This window comes from Cyrtonyx montezumae, unplaced genomic scaffold (genome assembly GCF_038088225.1).
Source record: "Cyrtonyx montezumae isolate F1298 unplaced genomic scaffold, pur_monq_1.0 scaffold_70, whole genome shotgun sequence".
Lineage (NCBI taxonomy): Eukaryota > Metazoa > Chordata > Aves > Galliformes > Odontophoridae > Cyrtonyx > Cyrtonyx montezumae.
The window spans coordinates 420,257-439,618 of record NW_027072079.1 but is presented as its reverse complement, the minus strand read 5'-3'; the positions used below and the strand labels follow the sequence as shown (position 1 = coordinate 439,618).

The 19,362-nt window shown below is 59.6% G+C and overlaps 1 protein-coding gene across 1 annotated transcript; it reads right to left on the bottom strand.

The window, feature by feature from the left end:
• Positions 1–325: 325 nt before the first annotated feature.
• Positions 326–19,260, bottom strand: ACVR1B (activin A receptor type 1B). Its single transcript, XM_065751465.1, has 9 exons — positions 19,099–19,260; positions 7,678–7,917; positions 6,008–6,256; positions 3,860–4,090; positions 3,357–3,524; positions 2,715–2,871; positions 2,311–2,435; positions 537–667; positions 326–451 (listed from the first exon to the last, which is right to left on the bottom strand). The coding sequence occupies exons 2-9, from the start codon at positions 7,850–7,852 to the stop codon at positions 326–328; spliced, it is 1,362 nt and encodes a 453-aa protein (XP_065607537.1). The 5' UTR covers positions 7,853–7,917; positions 19,099–19,260.
• Between the last annotated feature and the right edge of the window lie 102 nt (positions 19,261–19,362).

The following is a 19,362-nucleotide window of genomic DNA, read 5'->3' as shown; positions in this document are numbered from 1 at the left end:
TCATCCTTCCCTTTCCCATCCCACTGCCAGCACTCGGCCCCGAGCGCGGCCCGCTGCGTCACGCACTCAACTTTACAGGGATTTCCACCGAGGATCGGGAGCTGAGAGCACGGCTGAGATCCCTCAGAGTCCCTCTGAGCTCTCCACGCTGTCAGGAGGTGATGGGTAAAAGGTTTCTGATTGTTTCGTACCCGTAGCAGCCTGCAGGTCACGCCGTCTGCTCGGGAGCAGTAGGTTGGGCAGAAACACGAGGTAGGCCTCCATCACACGTCTACTCTAGCATGGCAGCGTTGTGCAGTCCCCTCCTGCGGGGGGGGCTCAGTGCTTAGATCTTCACGTCCTCCTGGACGCTGAGCTGCGAGAGGGTCTTCTTAATGCGGAGGGCGGTGAGGCGAGCGGCTCCGTTGGCGTACCAGCACTCCCGCATCATCTTACCCATCACCCGCAGCGCCTGGGGGGGGGGACACGAGGGCAGTGAGCCCCCCGCTGCCCCCCCGCAGCTCGCCTCGGGCCGAGGGGAAAGCTCTCATCCTTACCTCGTAGCTCTGCCACCAGTTGGGGATGTTGGGTCGCAGCTTCTGATCGCACACCACCTTCCGCATCTCCTCGATGGAAGGGTCGGAGGGCACGAGGTCGTAGTAGGGCAGCTGGTATTCCTCGTGGATACCTGAGGGGGGGGGAGAAAAGGGGGGAATGTGCTGATCCTGGTGGGATGGAGCTCGCTGAGGATGGACTCGGGATGAGTGAGTGCTGTGAGGTTATTCCGAACAGGTATCACAGAATCATAGGGGTTGGAAGGGATCTCAAGAGATCACCGAGTCCAACCCCCTGCCAAAGCAGTTCCCTACACCAGGTCGCACAGGTAGGCGTCCAGGTGGGTCCTGAATACCTCCAGAGAAGGAGACCCCACAACCTCCCTGGTCAGCCTGTGCCACTGCTCCATCACCCTCAACTACAACACGGAGACGTCGGCCAGGTCAACCCATAGGAAACTACACGAAGACGTTGGCCAGGTCAACCCATAGGAAACTGCATGAAGACGTCGGCCAGGTCAACCCATAGGAAACTGCATGAAGACGTCGGCCAGGTCAACCCATAGGCAACTACACGAAGACGTCGGCCAGGTCAACCCATAGGCAACTACACGAAGACGTCGGCCAGGTCAACCCATAGGAAACCCCATAGGAGGAAGAAAATATGAATCCCAGAATCATAGGGGTTGGAAGGGACCTCAAGAGATCATCGAGTCCAACCCCCTGCCAAAGCAGTTCCCTACACCAGGTCACACAGGTAGGCATCCAGGTGGGTCTTGAATACCTCCAGAGAAGGAGACCCCACAACCCCCCCAAGCAGCCTGTGCCACTGCTCCATCACCCTCACCATAAAGAAGTTCTTGCACACATTAGTGCAGAACCTCCTGTGCTGCAGTTTCTGTCCGTTGCCCCTCGTCCTGTCTCCACACACTGCTGAATGAGTCTGGCCTCACCACTGTGCCCCCCACCCCTCAGATATTTCTCCACCTGGATCAGGTCCCCTCTCAGTCTTCTCAGGGCTGAACAGACCCAGTTCACTCCCCCTTTCTTAAAGGGGAGATCCTCCAGGCCCTTCCCCGTCTTTATGGCCCTCCATGGGACTCTTTCCAAGAGATCCCTGTCTTTTTTTATACTGGGGAGCCCAGAACTGCACACAGTGCTCCAGATGAGGCCTCCCCAGGGCAGAGCAGAGGGGGAGGATCCGCTCCCAGCAGGTCAACTGCTGGCCACGCTCTTTTAAATGCACCCCAGAATGCCACTGGCCCTCTTGGCCACATGGTCAACCTGTCCTCCACCAGGACACCCAGGTCCCTCTCTGCAGAGCTCCTCTCCAGCACTCATCCCCCAGCCTGTACTGCTGCACGCAATCATTCCTCTCTAGGTGCAAGACTCTACGCTCGCTCCTGTTAAATTTCATCCCGTTTCTGACTGCCCAGCTCTCCAGGTCTCACTGAAGGGCAGCACAGCCTTCAGGCGTGGCAGCCAATCCTCCCAACTCCGTATCATCAGCAAATCGGATCCGGGCAAGATACGTTCAGGGCAGCAGAACACAGCAGCCTGAACTGGAAGGCAGTCAGACAGATCGCTGCCTCCCAGCACAGAGGAAGGGTCGGCCGAGCGACGCCGGCAGCGTGTGCCAAGCAGGGGAACAGACTGGCACCAAACCGGCACCAAACTTCCTCCAAACGCGGCCAAAACAACAGCAGGCACTGCTCACAGTGTTAACTCCCACTTCCCCAGCGTGGCTGGGGAGGCTGAGCACACAGCACAGCGTTACCTCCTGCGTTGCACCTCCGGGCGATCTCCCAGTACACCAACCCCAGGGCGTAGATATCGGCGCACTTAAACGAATCGAAGTGCTTCATGTTGATGGTTTCATCCAAGACCTCGGGGGCCATGTACCTGCACGACAGAGGAGGAGCAGTGTGTTAACTCCCTGAGGGCATTGGGAGATGGGAAATGCAGAGCTGGGCCCAGAGGAGCGAACACAGCGGCTCCAGGAGAGCAGCAAGCTGGGAAAGAGGCGAAGCCACCCCACAGCACAGCAGGCCCCACAGGGGGTGTGCGAAGGCCGAGCCCACTGCCTCCCAGGCAATACGCCTCCCAGCTCAGCGGGCACAACGCTGGCACTGGGAGACACTGGGGAGGTTTCAGGCCCAGAACACAGACAGCAGCCCGTACCGTTTGGTCCCCACCCTTTGGTTTGGGGCAATGTCAATGGTGTCCGTGACGGAGTCGTGGCGGACGGCCAAGCCGAGGTCAGCGATGGCACACGTGCCGTTCTTCTTCACCAAGATGTTCTTGGATTTCAGGTCCCTGTGAGCAATCCCAGGCTTTCCTAAGAGAGCAAAACAAGAACGTGGCAGGGGTCAAGGTCTGGTGAGGCAGCACCGGATCTCACGTCATTCGCCGAATTCTTCGTGTTGTGACACATTTTCCTGTTTGGATCCACTTCAGCACTGAAGGAAAGAGCAGTGCTGACAGTGTGCCAAGGCCCCGGGCTGGCTGCGGAGCCGCAGTATCACCCCGAGGCCTGCAGAGGGATGCCAGCCCCACGCCCCCAGCCACAAGAGGCAGATCACTCCCACTGCCCGCGCTGACCTCACATCTGCATCCCAAAATCACAGTTGCTCGGGTGGGAAACACTGATCTCATGCCCAGGACCCAAAGCCAGGCCAACACTGCACGCAGCTGGACAAAGCCACCAGGCCCAGTGCCCACCAGGACGGCCCAGTCGGACCCACGCTGAGCCAACCGTGCCCGCACCCATCGCCACGTGTGCTTCATTCTCCCCTGCAGCACCTCTCCAAACTCCTCTCGTACCTTGAGTACCCACGATCTCCATGTGCAGATGGGCCAGCCCGCTGGCAGCAGACAGAGCAAGCTTGATCATCCCCTCGATGGTCACCGTGTACCGATTCAGGTAGTCAAAGAGGGAGCCGTGCTCGTGGTAATCGGACACGAGCCACAGCTGCGTCCACGTCCCGTTGTCTGCAGAGGGAAAGAGGTCTCTCAGGCACAGCACAGATACTGAGAACTTCACATCTTTTTGGCACAGAGAACTGCTGGGTAAGGCTGCAGCTCGACAGCCCACGTTGGGGTAGGTGAAGGTGGGCAAGGCAGGTGAAGAAGGTGAAGGCAGACAATGCACACGTCACCCCACCACGGTTTTCAACCCCCGGTGGGAAGCATCCACCCGTGCAGCCTGGCAGAGGAGCACGGATGGTTCCCTTCAGCATTGAACCACACGTCTGAGCGAGGCCATGCAGCCCCCACGCGCAGCACACTCGTGGGGTCTCCGCTCTCGGGGCCGAGCGATGTTTTACCTTTGTTGTCTGCTGCAATAAATCCCAGGATGTTCTCGTGCCGCAGCATGACGGTTTGGTAGATTTCTGCTTCCCTAAACCACGAGCGCTCCTCACGGGAAGAGAAGATCTTCACGGCCACGTCACCTCCGCGCCACCGGCCGCGCCACACCTCCCCGAAGCGACCTTTCCCGATGATCTCCTGCAGGACGATCGTCCGAGCCACGGTCCGCTGGACAAAAAGTGGCAAACCTACAAAGAGGAAAATCGAGAACTCGAGGTCTGCTGCAGGGGAAAAATAGGTGTCAGCAGTCAGTAGTGTGCTATACGGCCAACGAGGCCAATGGCGTCTTTGTTGGCCAATGGTTGGCCAACTGCAGTGTGTTCTGGTAGTCAGGAATGTCGTTGGTGTGTCCTGGTTGGCCAACAGTTGGCCAACAGCAACATGCCCTGGTGGTCAGGAAGGCCAACGGAGTCCTGGTTGGCCAACTGCAGCATGCCCTGGTAGTTAGGAAGGCCAATAGTGTCCTGGTTGGCCAACAGTTGGCCAACATCAGCGTGCCCTGGTGGTCAGGAAGGCCAATGGAGTCCTGGTTGGCCAACTGCAGCATGCCCTGGTAGTTACGAAGGCCAATAGTGTCCTGGTTAGCCAACTGCAGTGTGCCCTGGTGGTAAGGAAGGTCACTGGTGTCCTGGTTGGCCAACAGTTGGCCAACAGCAACATGCCCTGGTGGTCAGGAAGGCCAACGGTGTCCTGGTTGGCCAACAGCAGCGTGCCCTGGTGGTCAGGAAGGCCAATAGTGTCCTGGTTGGCCAACAGCAGCGTGCCCTGGTGGTCAGGAAGGCCAATGGAGTCCTGGTTGGCCAACTGCAGTGTGCCTTGGTGGTCAGGAAGGCCAATGGAGTCCTGGTTGGCCAACTGCAGCATGCCCTGGTGGTCAGCAAGGCCAATAGTGTCCTGGTTGGCCAACTGCAGTGTGCCTTGGTGGTCAGGAAGGCCAAAGGTGTTCTGGTTGGACAATGGTTGACCAGTGGTTGACCATGAGCCAACTGTGTACCCCTGGTGGCCACGAAGGCCACTGGTGCCCTGTCTGACCGATGGTTGACCGCTGGCTGACCATGAGCCAGCAGTGTGCCCTGGTGGCAAAGAAGACCAACAGTTCCCTGGGGACACTGCAGAGAGTGGGGCCAGCAGGGCAGGGAGGTGCTCCCCAGCTCTGCCCCAAACTGGGGAGGAACCATCCGGAGCACTGGAACCAGTGCTGGGCTGCCCAGTTCCGGGCAGAGTGGGAAGTGCTGGAGAGCCCCATGGGGGGTGCGGTGCTGGTGGGGGCCTGGAGCTCCTTGTGGTGGGGACAGGCTGAGAGCCCCAGGGCTGTGCAGCTGGGGGAGAGAAGGGGAGAGGGGACCTGATCAACACTGTGCAAAGAAACTCCCGAAGCCCAAAGTGGAACATTACCGAACCTAGAGGGCTCTATGTTTGACAGTGCTCAGCAGCCTAAGCAGGATCCCAACCAGCAAACGGGAGCAGCTCCTGCACCTGGGGAGGAAGGGCCACTGAGCTGCTTGGAAAGCTGCTGAGCACGCTTTGAAACAGTCTGCAAACCACCAGCGATGAGGAAAACAGCAGTCGGGGCACTACTGCACCCTGGCACTTCAAAGAACTGCAGCGTGAATATGGGAAGAGTGGAACCTGGAGGCAGAATGCTGAAAAGCAGTAAAAAAACCCAGAAACTCCCCAGGAAAGGAGTCCTAGCACAGCTGCCGCATCTTATGCAAGCTGCAGAGCTCACCTGCTGACAGTGAGCACAGAAGAGATCCCTGAACAGTTTATATATAGCAGATGTGGTGCTAAAGGTTGGTTCCCTGGTTGGATCTTGGGTTAGCACAACTTCAGGATTCAATTTGAGATCCATCAGTGAGTCGTCCTCCCGCAGAGGAAAGCGATGTGAAAAGTGCTGCCAGCATTTCCAATCGAGGAGGAACGGGAGCACTGCTCTTGCTCTGCCCCACAGCACTGAACGCAATACAGAATCTGCTGCAGGACCGAAACGAAGGAGCGCCCTCCACGTTCCTCCTGAGAAGGCAACGGCCTCGTGCCCGCGACCGGAGCCAGGTCCTGCTCCAGCTCCACGTCCTCGTTTGTCATTCCCAGTCATAGCTTCCTACCTGAGCCAGAGCCAGAGGTGGAGAGATCGTAGACGAGATCTTGCAGCGTCTTGTCCTTGGACAGGCACATTTCACAAGAGGGGTCCTCCATATCCAGCCGCTGCCGGTTGTGATAGACACGCTGGTGGTGATGAAAGATGAAGACAACGATGATCACGACCACAAAGACGAGGAAGACAGGCCCAGCAATCACTGCCACCAGCTCCACCGGGCCCCAGCTCGACGGGGGCTCGTTGTCTTTCAGGTGTCCTTGAGAGGGAAACAAGGAGAAGGAACACACAGGTTCAGTTAGAAAACCATCGCTCCTTCACAGAGTGCTCCTTGAGGACCTTCTCCTTTTAATTACCCCCTCGGTGCCCACACTATTTCCGCTCGCTGCCCCAGGATGGCAGAGGACAGAGCGAACGGGACCGCTGGCATGGGGATGATTGCTGCCAGGCAGGCAAACCGTGGGGAGGACCCACAGGAGACGGTGGTGCTTCGGTTGTGAAGAGCTCCTGCTGCTCTGCAGGCCTGGGAGCCCAGCTCTGCTTCTCTGAGCTGCGCTCTACCCTGCCCTGGTGCTCTCCGAAGGGGAGAAAAAGAAACCACTGCTCGAGGAAGGACTCATTTCTGCCTCCGTCCCCTTTGTCCTTTAACAACTTGGACACCACGACAGCAACAGCTCGTCTAGAGAACAGGCAGCACTTTCCCCATCGCACCCGAAGGAAACGGATCCCTCAGCCTTTATCAGACCCACAGCACAACAGCCCCAACCGCAGCGCGCTGAGCTATGAGGAAGCACCGCTCCGTCCCGAGGAGCAGAGAGCAGCAGACAGTTCCCACACCCCCAGCCAGGGCAGGGCTGCCTCCTCAGCACCCAGCACCCCTCCTGCTCTGCTCCCCTCCTCGCGCTGCGGAGATCTGCAGCCCCAAAGGGAGGAAAGCAAAGTCAGGACACGAAGGGGGGACGAGGGACCCGAGCTGTGCCCATGGAACATAGGGCCCGCTGTCCTCAGGCCGTGCAGGCACAAAGCAGCACGAGCTCTACTCTGACTGCAGATGCACAGCTCTGCTGCTGCTTCCAGGAGTCTGCGTGGAGATCAGGGCTGATAAGGGGAGAGGAGTGTCATAATGTGAACGTGGGGGGGGGAGGGGGGGGGAAAAACCCAACCGCAGCCAAATTGGGGAAGCTTCTCCAGGCCTGAAGCAACACCTCGTCCGTCTGGTGACATTTTGTCTGCCACAGGGGAGCTTGAGCAACTCCACGTGTTAATGAGACACAGCTCGTTATTACCTCCACTTTGCCAATCAAGGAAATAAGCCAGGCACTCAACTTTGCGCAGCGACCGAAGGGAAGAAGCGAAAACCGTGCCGAGAACGCCCCATCCCCATCCACATCCATCCCCACCCCCATCCCCACCCTGACCCCCATCCATCCCCATCCATCCCCATCCCCATCCTGACCCCTATCCATCCCCACCCCCATCCCCACCCTGACCCCCATCCATCCCCATCCACATCCATCCCCACCCCAACCCCTATCCATCCCCATCCATCCCCACCCCGACCCCCATCCATCCCCATCCCCATCCCTATCCATCCCCATCCCCACCCCCACCCCCATCCCCCCCCAGCAGCCAGGTTTCTCCTCCCCACGTCCCCCAGACTTAATTCAGCCCTCCACTCACCGCTGGGAACCATCAAATCGATTTTGTTGCAGAAATCGGAGTAGCAGCAGTGAGTGTTCCTCAGATCTTCGGAGCTCAGGCAGTAGAAGGGTTTCCCAGCGGGGATCAGTTTGGCCTCGGGAATGCAGGTCCGAACGTGGTGCTTCACTCCATCCAGGTTGAAGACAGACACCATGCACGCGCCGTCCGTCTCGCACGTGGAGTTGGCTTGCTTGCAGTCCGAGCACAGACACGTCAAAGCTGCGGAAACAGAGCGAGAGCAAACCCTCAGAGCTCAACAGAGACCCAGCGTGCAAGGAAAAGACAACCATCCCCCTCTGCTTGTCCCTCAGTTTGGGAGGCACAGCTCTGTCTGGTGGTGAAACGACTTGTGCTTGATCCTGCAGACATGGGAGAGCACGAAGCTGAACACAACTGCCAGCCCTCGCCCTGCCCTCGCTGCGGCTGCCAACAGGGACGGCCCAAAGGACGCGTGCTGGGCACCGACCCCAGCACCACTCAAACCACTGCACCCCCGCAGCTCCATCAGTAACTCCCTCCCTGCTGTGAGATGCCACCCTGGGTCACACGCATCCCTGCCCTCCGTGAACATCATTTGGGTGCAGAGCGAAGGGGAACGCCCGCGGGGGGGTCCCCACGCTGCTGAAAAGCTGCCAGCAAAGCCCCGTCCCCAGGAACAAAGGGAGAAGACAACAATGAGGAGGAGAAGGACGAGGAGGAGAAGGGCGAGGAGGAGAAGGACGAGGAGGAGAAGGACGAGGAGGAGAAGGAAGAGGAGGAGAAGGACGAGGAGGAGAAGGACGAGGAGGAGAAGGACGAGGAGGAGAAGGACGAGGAGGAGAAGGACGGACGAGGAGGAGAAGGACGAGGAGGAGAAGGACGGACGAGGAGGAGAAGGACGGACGAGGAGGAGAAGGACGGACGAGGAGGAGAAGGACGGACGAGGAGGAGAAGGACGGACGAGGAGGAGAAGGACGGACGAGGAGGAGAAGGACGGACGAGGAGAAGGACGAGGAGGAGAAGGACGGACGAGGAGAAGGACGAGGAGGAGAAGGACGAGGAGGAGAAGGACGAGGAGGAGAAGGACGGACGAGGAGGAGAAGGACGAGGAGGAGAAGGACGGACGAGGAGGAGAAGGACGGACGAGGAGGAGAAGGACGGACGAGGAGGAGAAGGACGGACGAGGAGGAGAAGGACGGACGAGAAGGACGGACGAGGAGGAGAAGGACGGACGAGGAGGAGAAGGACGGACGAGGAGAAGGACGAGGAGGAGAAGGACGGACGAGGAGAAGGACGAGGAGGAGAAGGACGAGGAGGAGAAGGACGAGGAGGAGAAGGACGAGGAGGAGAAGGACGAGGAGGAGAAGGACGAGGAGGAGAAGGACGAGGAGGAGAAGGACGAGGAGGAGAAGGACGAGGAGGAGAAGGACGAGGAGGAGAAGGACGAGGAGGAGAAGGACGAGGAGGAGAAGGACGAGGAGGAGAAGGACGAGGAGGAGAAGGACGAGGAGGAGAAGGGCGAGGAGGAGAAGGACGAGGAGGAGAAGGACGAGGAGGAGAAGGAAGAGGAGGAGAAGGACGAGGAGGAGAAGGACGAGGAGGAGAAGGACGAGGAGGAGAAGGACGGACGAGGAGGAGAAGGACGAGGAGGAGAAGGACGGACGAGGAGGAGAAGGACGGACGAGAAGGACGGACGAGGAGGAGAAGGACGGACGAGGAGGAGAAGGACGGACGAGGAGAAGGACGAGGAGGAGAAGGACGGACGAGGAGAAGGACGAGGAGGAGAAGGACGAGGAGGAGAAGGACGAGGAGGAGAAGGACGAGGAGGAGAAGGACGAGGAGGAGAAGGACGAGGAGGAGAAGGACGAGGAGGAGAAGGACGAGGAGGAGAAGGACGAGGAGGAGAAGGACGAGGAGGAGAAGGACGAGGAGGAGAAGGACGAGGAGGAGAAGGACGAGGAGGAGAAGGACGAGGAGGAGAAGGACGAGGAGGAGAAGGACGAGGAGGAGAAGGACGGACGAGGAGAAGGACGGACGAGGAGGAGAAGGACGAGGAGGAGAAGGACGAGGAGGAGAAGGACGGACGAGGAGGAGAAGGACGAGGAGGAGAAGGGCGAGGAGGAGAAGGGCGGAGGAGGAGAAGGGCGAGGAGGAGAAGGACGAGGAGGAGAAGGCCGAGGAGGAGAAGGCCGAGGAGGAGAAGGCCGAGGAGGAGAAGGCCGAGGAGGAGAAGGCCGAGGAGGAGAAGGACGGACGAGGAGGAGAAGGCCGAGGAGGAGAAGGACGGACGAGGAGGAGAAGGACGGACGAGGAGGAGAAGGACGGACGAGGAGGAGAAGGACGAGGAGGAGAAGGCGCGAGGAGGAGAAGGACGGACGAGGAGGAGAAGGACGAGGAGGAGAAGGACGAGGAGGAGAAGGACGGACGAGGAGGAGAAGGCTGAGGAGGAGAAGGACGAGGAGGAGAAGGGTGAGGAGGAGAAGGGTGGGGCTTGCTGAGCAGCACGCAGGACTTGCTCGGGCTCTCATCAGATCTCAGCCTCCCCGGAGGGAGCCTGCAACATGTACTTACCCGCTGCACAAATGCTCTTTCAGGTGGAGAGGGTTTGGAGACACAGCAGCACGGTTAACTCCTGCCCTGCCCGACTGCTGCGCTGTGGGGCAGGGGGTGTGTGGAGCCCCCACCCCCCCGTGCTGAGCAATTAATTAGCGGGTTTAACGAGCACCCAGAGATGGTAGCAGCACCCAGAGCTCTGCTTTGCTCCTGGAGCAGAGCGCTGGGGACATGTGTGTGCTGGGGGGGGGGAACAAGCAGATCCCCTCCAACTTCGAGGTTGTTTGGGAGGAAGATGCCCATTATCCTTCATCTCCAGTGGTAAATCAATTAGGCTAATTGCATTAGGGCTCGCTTTGCCTGGACGTCGTGCTCTTTGTTTCCCAGCTGCTGCGGTGCCTCGGAAGGGAGGGAGGCAGCAGCAAGGCAGGGAAACACAGAGGGGCTGCGGGGCGAGGCGTCCTCTAAAGCATCACAGGAAAGGGATACGGGACAGGAAGGCGGGGGGGGGAGACCCCAAAAATGAACGGCCCTGAGAGCATCGCACCCATGCACTGCTCAGCTCTGAAAGGGACACTCTGGGATCACAAATCTGTGATGAATGGGGGGAAATCCCCCGGAGCTCCGTGTGGCAGAGAGCAGAAAAGGACAGCTCTGCACCCAGGGAACAAAGGTTGGCTCTCACGGAGAGAAAAACAAGGGAAGGAAAGAGCAGACGGGGCACATTCCTGCCCTCGAGTCTACTCACAAGGAAACAGCATCTTCAAGCAGCTCCTCTATCAAAAACCCAGGCTATAAATTAAAGCTGCTCACAAAACACGTCCCACCACGCAGGCTCCTCTCAGCTCTGCTCCTTCCCAAGGCACAGACGTGGGCCGAGGTGCTTGTGCTTCCAGATCTCCAAGGCAAATCAATCCCCCCCCCCCCCTTCCCCCAAAGCTCCACCGGAGTTGGCTGCACACATTTCTCTCCGTTTTCATACCTGCCCCAAAACTGCAGCGGAGGCACCGCCGCAGCCTCTGGGCTTCGTTGGCACGGCTGAAAACAAACGGACCCAGTGGGAAGAGCCCCACCTGCTCCGTGCAGAGCCCACCTGCCCGTCCCACGAGGGCTCTGCGGGCCACGCTTCACCCCGTGCTGTCCCTGCCATGGGACAGCAGGGACAACAGAGCCAGCAGAGAGCACCACGGCTCTTCCAGGTCCTGCAGGTCACTGTGGTGCGTTTTGGGACAAGGTCCTGACCCCAGTGGGCAGGCAGGAGCCAGCTCTGCTCCCCAGCCCCCCACAGCTCTGCTCCTCCACCCCTCCCCAGCTCTGCTCCCCAGCCCCCCACAGCTCTGTTCCTCCATCCCCCCACAGCTCTGCTCCTCCACCCCCCCCCAGCTCTGCTCCTCCACCCCCCCCCAGCTCTGCTCCTCCACCCCCCCCAGCTCTGCTCCCCAGCCCCCCCAGCTCTGCTCCTCCATCCCCCCCCAGCTCTGCTCCCCAGCCCCCCCAGCTCTGCTCCTCCATCCCCCCCCAGCTCTGCTCCCCAGCCCCACACAGCTCTGCTCCTCCACCCCCCCCAGCTCTGCTCCCCAGCCCCCCCAGCTCTGCTCCTCCATCCCCCCCCAGCTCTGCTCCCCAGCCCCACACAGCTCTGCTCCTCCACCCCCCCAGCTCTGCTCCCCAGCCCCCCAGCTCTGCTCCCCATCCCCCCCAGCTCTGCTCCCCATCCCCCCCAGCTCTGCTCCCCATCCCCCCCAGCTCTGCTCCCCAGCCCCCCCCAGCTCTGCTCCTCCCCAAGCATCCCCTGGCTCCAGGGGATCCATCCCAGGGCAGACTGCAGCACAGCACAGGCATGCCCCACGTCTCAGGTTTGCTTCACCAGAAGGGAAAATCCTCCCCCTCATCAGTGCTTCTCTCCCCCCACGGGTGGGGTTGGAATACCCACAGGCAGAGCCCCACCGCTCGTACCTCCACGGGGATCCAGGAGCAGCGGGGGTGAAGCAGGAGGAGACGAGAGCGAAGCAAAGATGCCAACAGCATTCCTCCTGGGGGGGAAGGAAGGCTCCCATCCATTAAAACACACCACCCACTGCACCAAAGAAACCGACCCGGGGCAGAGGAAAACAAAGGAGCAGCTCAGAGCTGTGGGTCCCCAGGACCAGAGCTGTGTCCTCCTCCTCCTCCTCCTCCTCACCCCCCCCACGCAGGAGAGCCACTGCAGTGCTGTCCCCCAGCACAGCTCAGCTCCATCCCAGTGCTCCCAGCACACCCGGTGGGCTCCTGGGACACCTGAAACCAGTAAGCACGGACAGCACACGCACGACAGTGGCACAGCGAAACACAACAGTGCCGAACCCCTTCGGGGACGCCCCTCCCCAAATCTCCCGGAGCTGTGCAACGCGAGGGGACGTTTTTTTTGTCCCTCACGGCAATATGCTCCACCTGATCAGGATGGATTAAGGTAATTAACCTGAAGGCAACGATTGGCACGCTGCCAATAGCCCCCCCCCCCCCCCAGCGTGCTGAGCGAGCACTTTGCATCGCTGCAACAACAGCGATCCCCCCCCACGGCTCAGCCCCCCCAGAGCTCTGCAGTGGGAGCTGCAATCGATGCCATCTCTGTGCGTCGCTGAGGGGTCGGTTGTGAAAATTGGGTGGGAGAGAAACCCAGCTCTTGTGGGGGGGGAGGGGAGGGCGGTCCCGGCCTCTGTGTGACCACGGGACCCTGAGAATGGATCGTAGAGACCAAAGGATCATAGAATGGGTTGGGATGGTGCAAGGGTCCTGAAAGATCGTAGAACCATGGGATGGTTGGGTTGGATGGGTCCTGAAAGATCGTAGAACCATGGGATGGTTGGGTTGGACGGGTCCTGAAAGATCGTAGAACCATGGGATGGTTGGGTTGGATGGGTCCTGAAAGATCGTAGAACCATGGGATGGTTGGGTTGGATGGGTCCTGAAAGATCGTAGAACCATGGATGGTTGGGTTGGATGGGTCCTGAAAGATCGTAGAACCATGGGATGGTTGGTTGGATGGGTCCTGAAAGATCGTAGAACCATGGGATGGTTGGTTGGATGGGTCCTTAAAGATCCCAGAACCATGTAGTGGTTGGGTTGGATGGGTCCTTGAAGATCACAGAACAACAGGGTGGTTGAGTTGGAAGGTCCTTAAAGCTCACAGAACACTAGGTGTTGGGTTGAAAGGTCCTTAAAGATCACAGAACCACGGGGGCGTTGGGTTGGAAAGGTCCTTAAAGCTCACAGAACCACGGGGCGGTTGGGTCCTTAAAGATCACAGAACCACGGGGCGGTTGGGTTGAAAGGTCCTTAAAGATCACAGAACCACAGGGCGGTTGGGTCCTTAAAGATCACAGAACCACGGGGCGGTTGTGTCCTTAAAGCTCACAGAACCACGGGGTGGTTGGGTCCTTAAAGATCACAGAACCATGGGGTGGTTGGGTTGGAAAGGTCCTTAAAGCTCACAGAACCACGGGGCGGTTGGGTCCTTAAAGATCACAGAACCACGAGGTGGTTGGTTGAAAGGTCCTTAAAGCTCACAGAACCACGAGGTGGTTGGGTTGGAAAGGTCCTTAAAGCTCACAGAACCACAGGGCGGTTGGGTCCTTAAAGATCACAGAACCACAGGGCGGTGGGTTGGTTGAAAGGTCCTTAAAGATCACAGAACCACGAGGTGGTTGGGTTGGAAAGGTCCTAAAGCTCACAGAACCACGAGTTGGTTGGGTCCTTAAAGATCCCAGAACCACGGGGCGGTTGGGTCCTTAACCACGAGGTGGTTGGGTTGGAAAGGTCCTTAAAGCTCACAGAACCACGGGGCGGTTGGGTTGGACAGGTCCTTAAAGCTCAGCTTTGCTCCTGCAGACACAGCGTCGCCATCCCAAATCCTTCCCCGCATTTCGCTGCCTCCCCATCCCTACCCCTGCTCCCTGCTGGTGCTTCTGCAATCTACTGACCCACTGCTGCTAAATGAACACAGATAAAATTAGCTGCGAGGCGCTGAGAAAAAAAATAAGCACTCGCACACAAGTCATCCAGAACCTAAAAATTATACGGGGAGATTTAAAGTTAGAAACAAGAGTCCCAACGTCTTCGAGCTGGCCTGCAGTCCCTGGCATGGCTGAACATAAGGGGGGAAAAAGAAAGCAAAATGTGCTCTCACCTTCAAAGAAGAGCTTCTCTGCACGGACTCGAGCAGCACAAAAAGCTTTAAATGAATTTTAAATAAGGGAATTGACAGGAGCCTCATCATTACTAGGTTAATAGAAGAAGCCTTGACATTTCTGCTGCTGTTGCTCCTTCAACTGAGAAAACAGACATATGGCTCCAAACTGCCTCTCCGTGCTTGGGTCTGACGCCTGCACGGTGCTCGCGCCTGGGAGGAAAATGGTTTGGGAGACACTGGCACGGGGCAGCTCCATCCTGCAAGGCTGCTGTGCCACCAGCAGTGGTGGGATGCTGAGCTCCTGGGCTCCAGAGCATTTCTGGGGGTCTACAAGACACCACTCATGGCTTTCAGGGCTTCAAAGTCCTGCTGTGCACTTCTGGGGTAACTGATGGAGGTCTACTGACATGTTTGGGGGTCTACAGACCAGCACCGATGGCTTTCAGGGCCTCAAACCCACGCTGCGCATTTTTGGGGTCTACAGAGAAGAACTGATGGAGATCTACAGACATTTGCGGGAGTCTACACACATTTTGGGGGTCTACAGACCAGCACCCAATGGCCTTCAGGGCCTCAAACCCCTGCTGTGCATTTTTGGGGTCTACAGAGAAGAACTGATGGAGGTCTACAGACATTTTGGGGGACCTACAAGTCATCTTTGGGGGTCTACAGACCAGCACCGATGACTCTCAGGTCTTTAAACCCACGCTGCGCATTTTTGGGGTCTACAGAGAAGAACTGATGGAGTCTACAGACTTCCTTGGGGCTCCACAGGCATTTTGGGGGTTGAAAGGGCAGCACCGATGGCTTTCAGGGCTTCAAACCCACGCTGCGCATTTTTGGGGTCTACAGAGCAGAACTGATGGAGGTCTACTGACATTTGGGGGGACCTACAGTCATCTTTGGGGTCTACACACCAGCACCGATGACTTTCAGGCTTCAAACCCCTGCTGTGCATTTTTGGGGTCTACAGAGAAGAACTTGACGGAGGTCTACAGACATTCTGGGGGGTCTACACACATTTTGGGGGTCTACACACCAGCACCGATGACTCTCAGGTCTTGAACCCACGCTGCACATTTCTGGGGCCTACAGACCACAGCTGACGGCTTTCAGGACTGAAAAGCCACACTGTAAAGCCTTGATATCAACAGATCAGATCTGATGGAGGACTACTGACATTTCTGGGGTCTACAGAGCAGAAACAATGGGGGACTGCAGAGATTTTGGGGGTCTACAGAGCACTACTGATGACTCTCAGGGCTTGAAGCCCACGCTGTCCATTGTCAGGCACGTTTCTGATGTCTTGAACACGGTGCTCGAGATGCAGCCCGCCTTCCAACACCAGCAGCACACATCTCTTACTTCTAACACGGACAGAGGAGGCAGCAGACGTTAGGAAAGCTTCACCCATGCTGGGAGATCTGCTTCTCCGCACAGGGAGGGGAAAAAAAACCCAACACCTCCCACGATCAAAGAAAGGGGGGATTAAATCTGAGAGCAAAGAGCGCTCCCACTCCCAAAGAAGGACCCCAAATGCCCAGAAAAGCTGACTGCCACCACAGCTCTGCCCTGGGCAGAGCACAGCAGCAGCGTGGGGAGATTTCCCCCTGGTCAACACCCAATGAACTTTGCTTCAGAGCTCCTTTGCAATAATGATTTCCGGCACATCCACTGCCGGCAGCGGCCAGAATCCGGGCTGTCTGGCCAAGGAGCCAACAGAGTTCAAGAATGTTTGCTTGGACACCTCTTTTCGTTTCCAGTCAGAGCCATCTTTCTCGGGTGGTTCGGTCCAGCCCGACGGGAGCGGGGAGATGTGGGAGGGAAGGAGATGTTAGGAATGAAATCTGCCGGCCCGAGGGCGCTCCCCGTGGGGTTTTCTGCAGGAGCAAAACCCACCTAGGCCGTGGTGAAGGATCACAGCACGCCTCTTTGGAAAGGAAAGCAAAGGAGGCCTTTCCTGCTCTATTTCCCGGGCACGCAGCGCTTTGCAGGCACGCAGCGCTTTGCAGGTGCAGAAATCGGGATGTCTCCGTGGAAGATGGGGAGCAGCAGGGGCAGGCGATGCCCGCCGAGCTGCAGGTGGGGCAGAGCCGCCTCAGTGCCACACCGCCACCACCCAGAGCAGCTCCTCGGGTCCCCAAAGGCCAAACCCTTCCAGGGGACAAGGCAAAGGAGGCGGAAACAATAGCCCTGGATCAAAGGCAGAGCCGTGCTGCATCGCTTCCGGGAGGTCTGCGCCTCAATTGGCCCTTTCCTGTTTATTTTTATCCGGGTGTATTCAAAGAAAAACCATTTTCGGGTACAGCACAAGCTGCTCACCCACAAAACAGGTCTGCTTCAGCCCTGCTTTGCACCTTATCCCCCCCAAAAAAAGAAGCAGAAACACACACTATGACACACGGCCACGCTCACGATCCCTTCCTGCAATTCAGGCAGGCTCAGCTCACACATGCACCTTCCCCTCCCGCCCCGCAGCCATCTCCTGCAGCCAACAAGTCCGGATCTGCCTCTGCCGGGCTCTCCTGCAGCAGCTGCTGGGGTAAACCCGGCCTGCGAGAGGGCCAGGGGAGGAAGGGAGGAGGAAGGGAGGAGGAAGGGAGGAGGAAGGGAGGAGGAAGGAGGAGGAAGGGGAGGAGGGAGGAGGAGGAGGAGGAAGGGAGGAGGAAGGGAGGAGGAAGGGAGGAGGAAGGGAGGAGGAAGGGAGGAGGAAGGGAGGAGGAAGGGAGGAGGAAGGGAGGAGGAAGGGAGGAGGAAGGGAGGAGGAAGGGAGGAGGAAGGGAGGAGGAAGGGAGGAGGAAGGGAGGAGGAAGGGAGGAGGAAGGGAGGAGGAAGGAGGAGGAAGGGAGGAGGAAGGGAGAGGAAGGGAGGAGGAAGGGAGGAGGAAGGGAGGAGGAAGGGAGGAGGAAGGGAGGAGGAAGGGAGGAGGAAGGGAGGAGGAAGGGAGGAGGAAGGGAGGAGGAAGGGAGGAGGAAGGGAGGAGGAAGGGAGGAGGAAGGGAGGAGGAAGGGAGGAGGAAGGGAGGAGGAAGGGAGGAGGAAGGGAGGGAGGAAGGGAGGAGGAAGGGAGGAGGAAGGGAGGAGGAAGGGAGGAGGAAGGGAGGAGGAAGGGAGGAGGAAGGGAGGAGGAAGGGAGGAGGAAGGGAGGAGGAAGGGAGGAGGAAGGGAGGAGGAAGCAGCGCCGCTCCTGTTGGAACAGGTCCCCGTGTTACACAAGCACCAAGCGACCCCACGTGCCACACACACACCAACAGGTGCTGCGAGGACTGCAAAAAAGGGGGGTGAATTCACGCCCCCCCCCCCCTTCCCCAGGTTGCAGTCCCAGGGGAAGGGAAAGGAGCGCAGCAGAGCGGAGCCAACAAAGAGCGTCCCCCCCCACTCACCTCCCTGCTAACAAATATTTGCAGTTGTCACTGTTCGGGGGCCGGGGGGAGGGTGGGGGGGGTGGAGGGGTGGGGGGAAGGAGGGGGGAGCACCTACAAAGGTTTCCTGTAGAAACTGTGTGTGGGGGGGGGGGGGGGGGGGGGGGGAGGGTGTCTGCGTGGTGCAGTTTATGGAGCACCGGGGCTCGGTACACTCCCCCCCTTCACCAAAAAGCATGGGGTGGCCCAAGATGGGGTGACCCAAGGCTCTATTCCCCTCCCCCCCTCCATCGCGGATCCATAGGAGGGAAGGGGCCCCCAGATTTGCGGGGGCTGCCCACAGCTCAGCACCCCCCCCCCCAAATAAACATCCTCCCACCCCCAGGGAGTGCTCCGGGCTGTGCCCCCCCCACACTCCCAGGGCCTACGAAGCCCTGCACAGAGTCCTGGGTGCCCCTATGTGCCCCCACCCCAATCCCAACCCCCACTGCTGCCTCCAGCCCCCCCGATTCATCCCCTCAACCCCACAATGGGATCTCCCCTTTCTTGACCCTCCCCCCCCCCCATTTCCCTGACCCTCAGAATCTCCTCAAATCTTCGTCGGGGGGGGGGGGAGCACAGACCCCAAATCGCCGGAGGACCCCCCCAGCACTGACCTCATTCCCCCACACTCACTCCAAGGGCTCCCCCTCTGTCCTTCCCCCCCCCAGCCTTCATAGGAACCCCCCAAATTGCCTCGCAGCCCCCCCCCAACGTCACCTCTGGGCTCCCCAAATCCACTCAATCCCCCCCTCGGATCCACTCAGAGACCCCCAAACCCCTTCAGGGTTCCCCCTGACGTTACCCCCAGGCTCCCTGCACTCACACAGCCCCCCCCCAACACCACACGATCCTCCGAGACCCCCCCACATCCACTCAGGTCCTCACGAGACCCCTCGGGGCGCACTAAAAACCACCCCCGGCCTCCTTACACCTCCTCACCCCCCCTCAACTCACTCAGATCAGCTCAGGACCCCTTCCAGGCCCCCTCAAATCCACTCACAGCCCCCCCCCCCCCCCCACCCCATAAATCACCTTAAGGGCGCTCAGATCCACGCAGCGTCCCCTGAAGTTTCCCTCAGGACCCCCGAACTCAGCTCAAGCCCCCCCCCCCCCCAGACCCCCTTTACGACCCCCCCCCTCCCTCTCCATCTGCCCCAGTTCCCCTCAGACCACCCCCCCTCTCTTCTCCTCTCCCCCCCCCCCCCCCCCCCAACCCCGGTGCCGCCGGGCGGGGGCGGGGCGCCGCGCCGCCATGTTGTGGCCGGGCCCGCCGAGCCGGGCCCGTGGCCGCACTCACCGCGGGCCCCACCGGGAACCCCGGCCACGAGGAGGGCGAGCAGCGGCAGAACGGCGGCGGTGGAAGCGGTGGAGGCGGCGGCGGTGGCGGCGGAGGGCGGGGGGCCGGCGGCGGTGGGGGGCGGCCATGGCGAACGCCGCGGCCTCAGAGCCCAACGGCGGCGGCGGCGCCTCGGGAGGGGCGGGAGGGGGCGGGGCCACGGGAGAGGGCGGGGCCACGGCCGAAAGGAGGCGTGGTTATAGGCAGGAGGGGCGTGGCATTGAG

Bases quoted from the DNA above. Each gene is read 5' to 3' on its own strand.
- ACVR1B (XM_065751465.1), bottom strand. From the start codon at position 7,852: ATGGTGTCTGTCTTCAACCTGGATGGAGTGAAGCACCACGTTCGGACC. The intron at 3,525-3,859 runs GTAAAACATCGC...TTCCCTCTGCAG, and splicing joins TATTGCAGCAGACAACAAAG to ACAACGGGACGTGGACGCAG. The intron at 2,436-2,714 runs GTACGGGCTGCT...TCTGTCGTGCAG, and splicing joins CAAAGGGTGGGGACCAAACG to GTACATGGCCCCCGAGGTCT.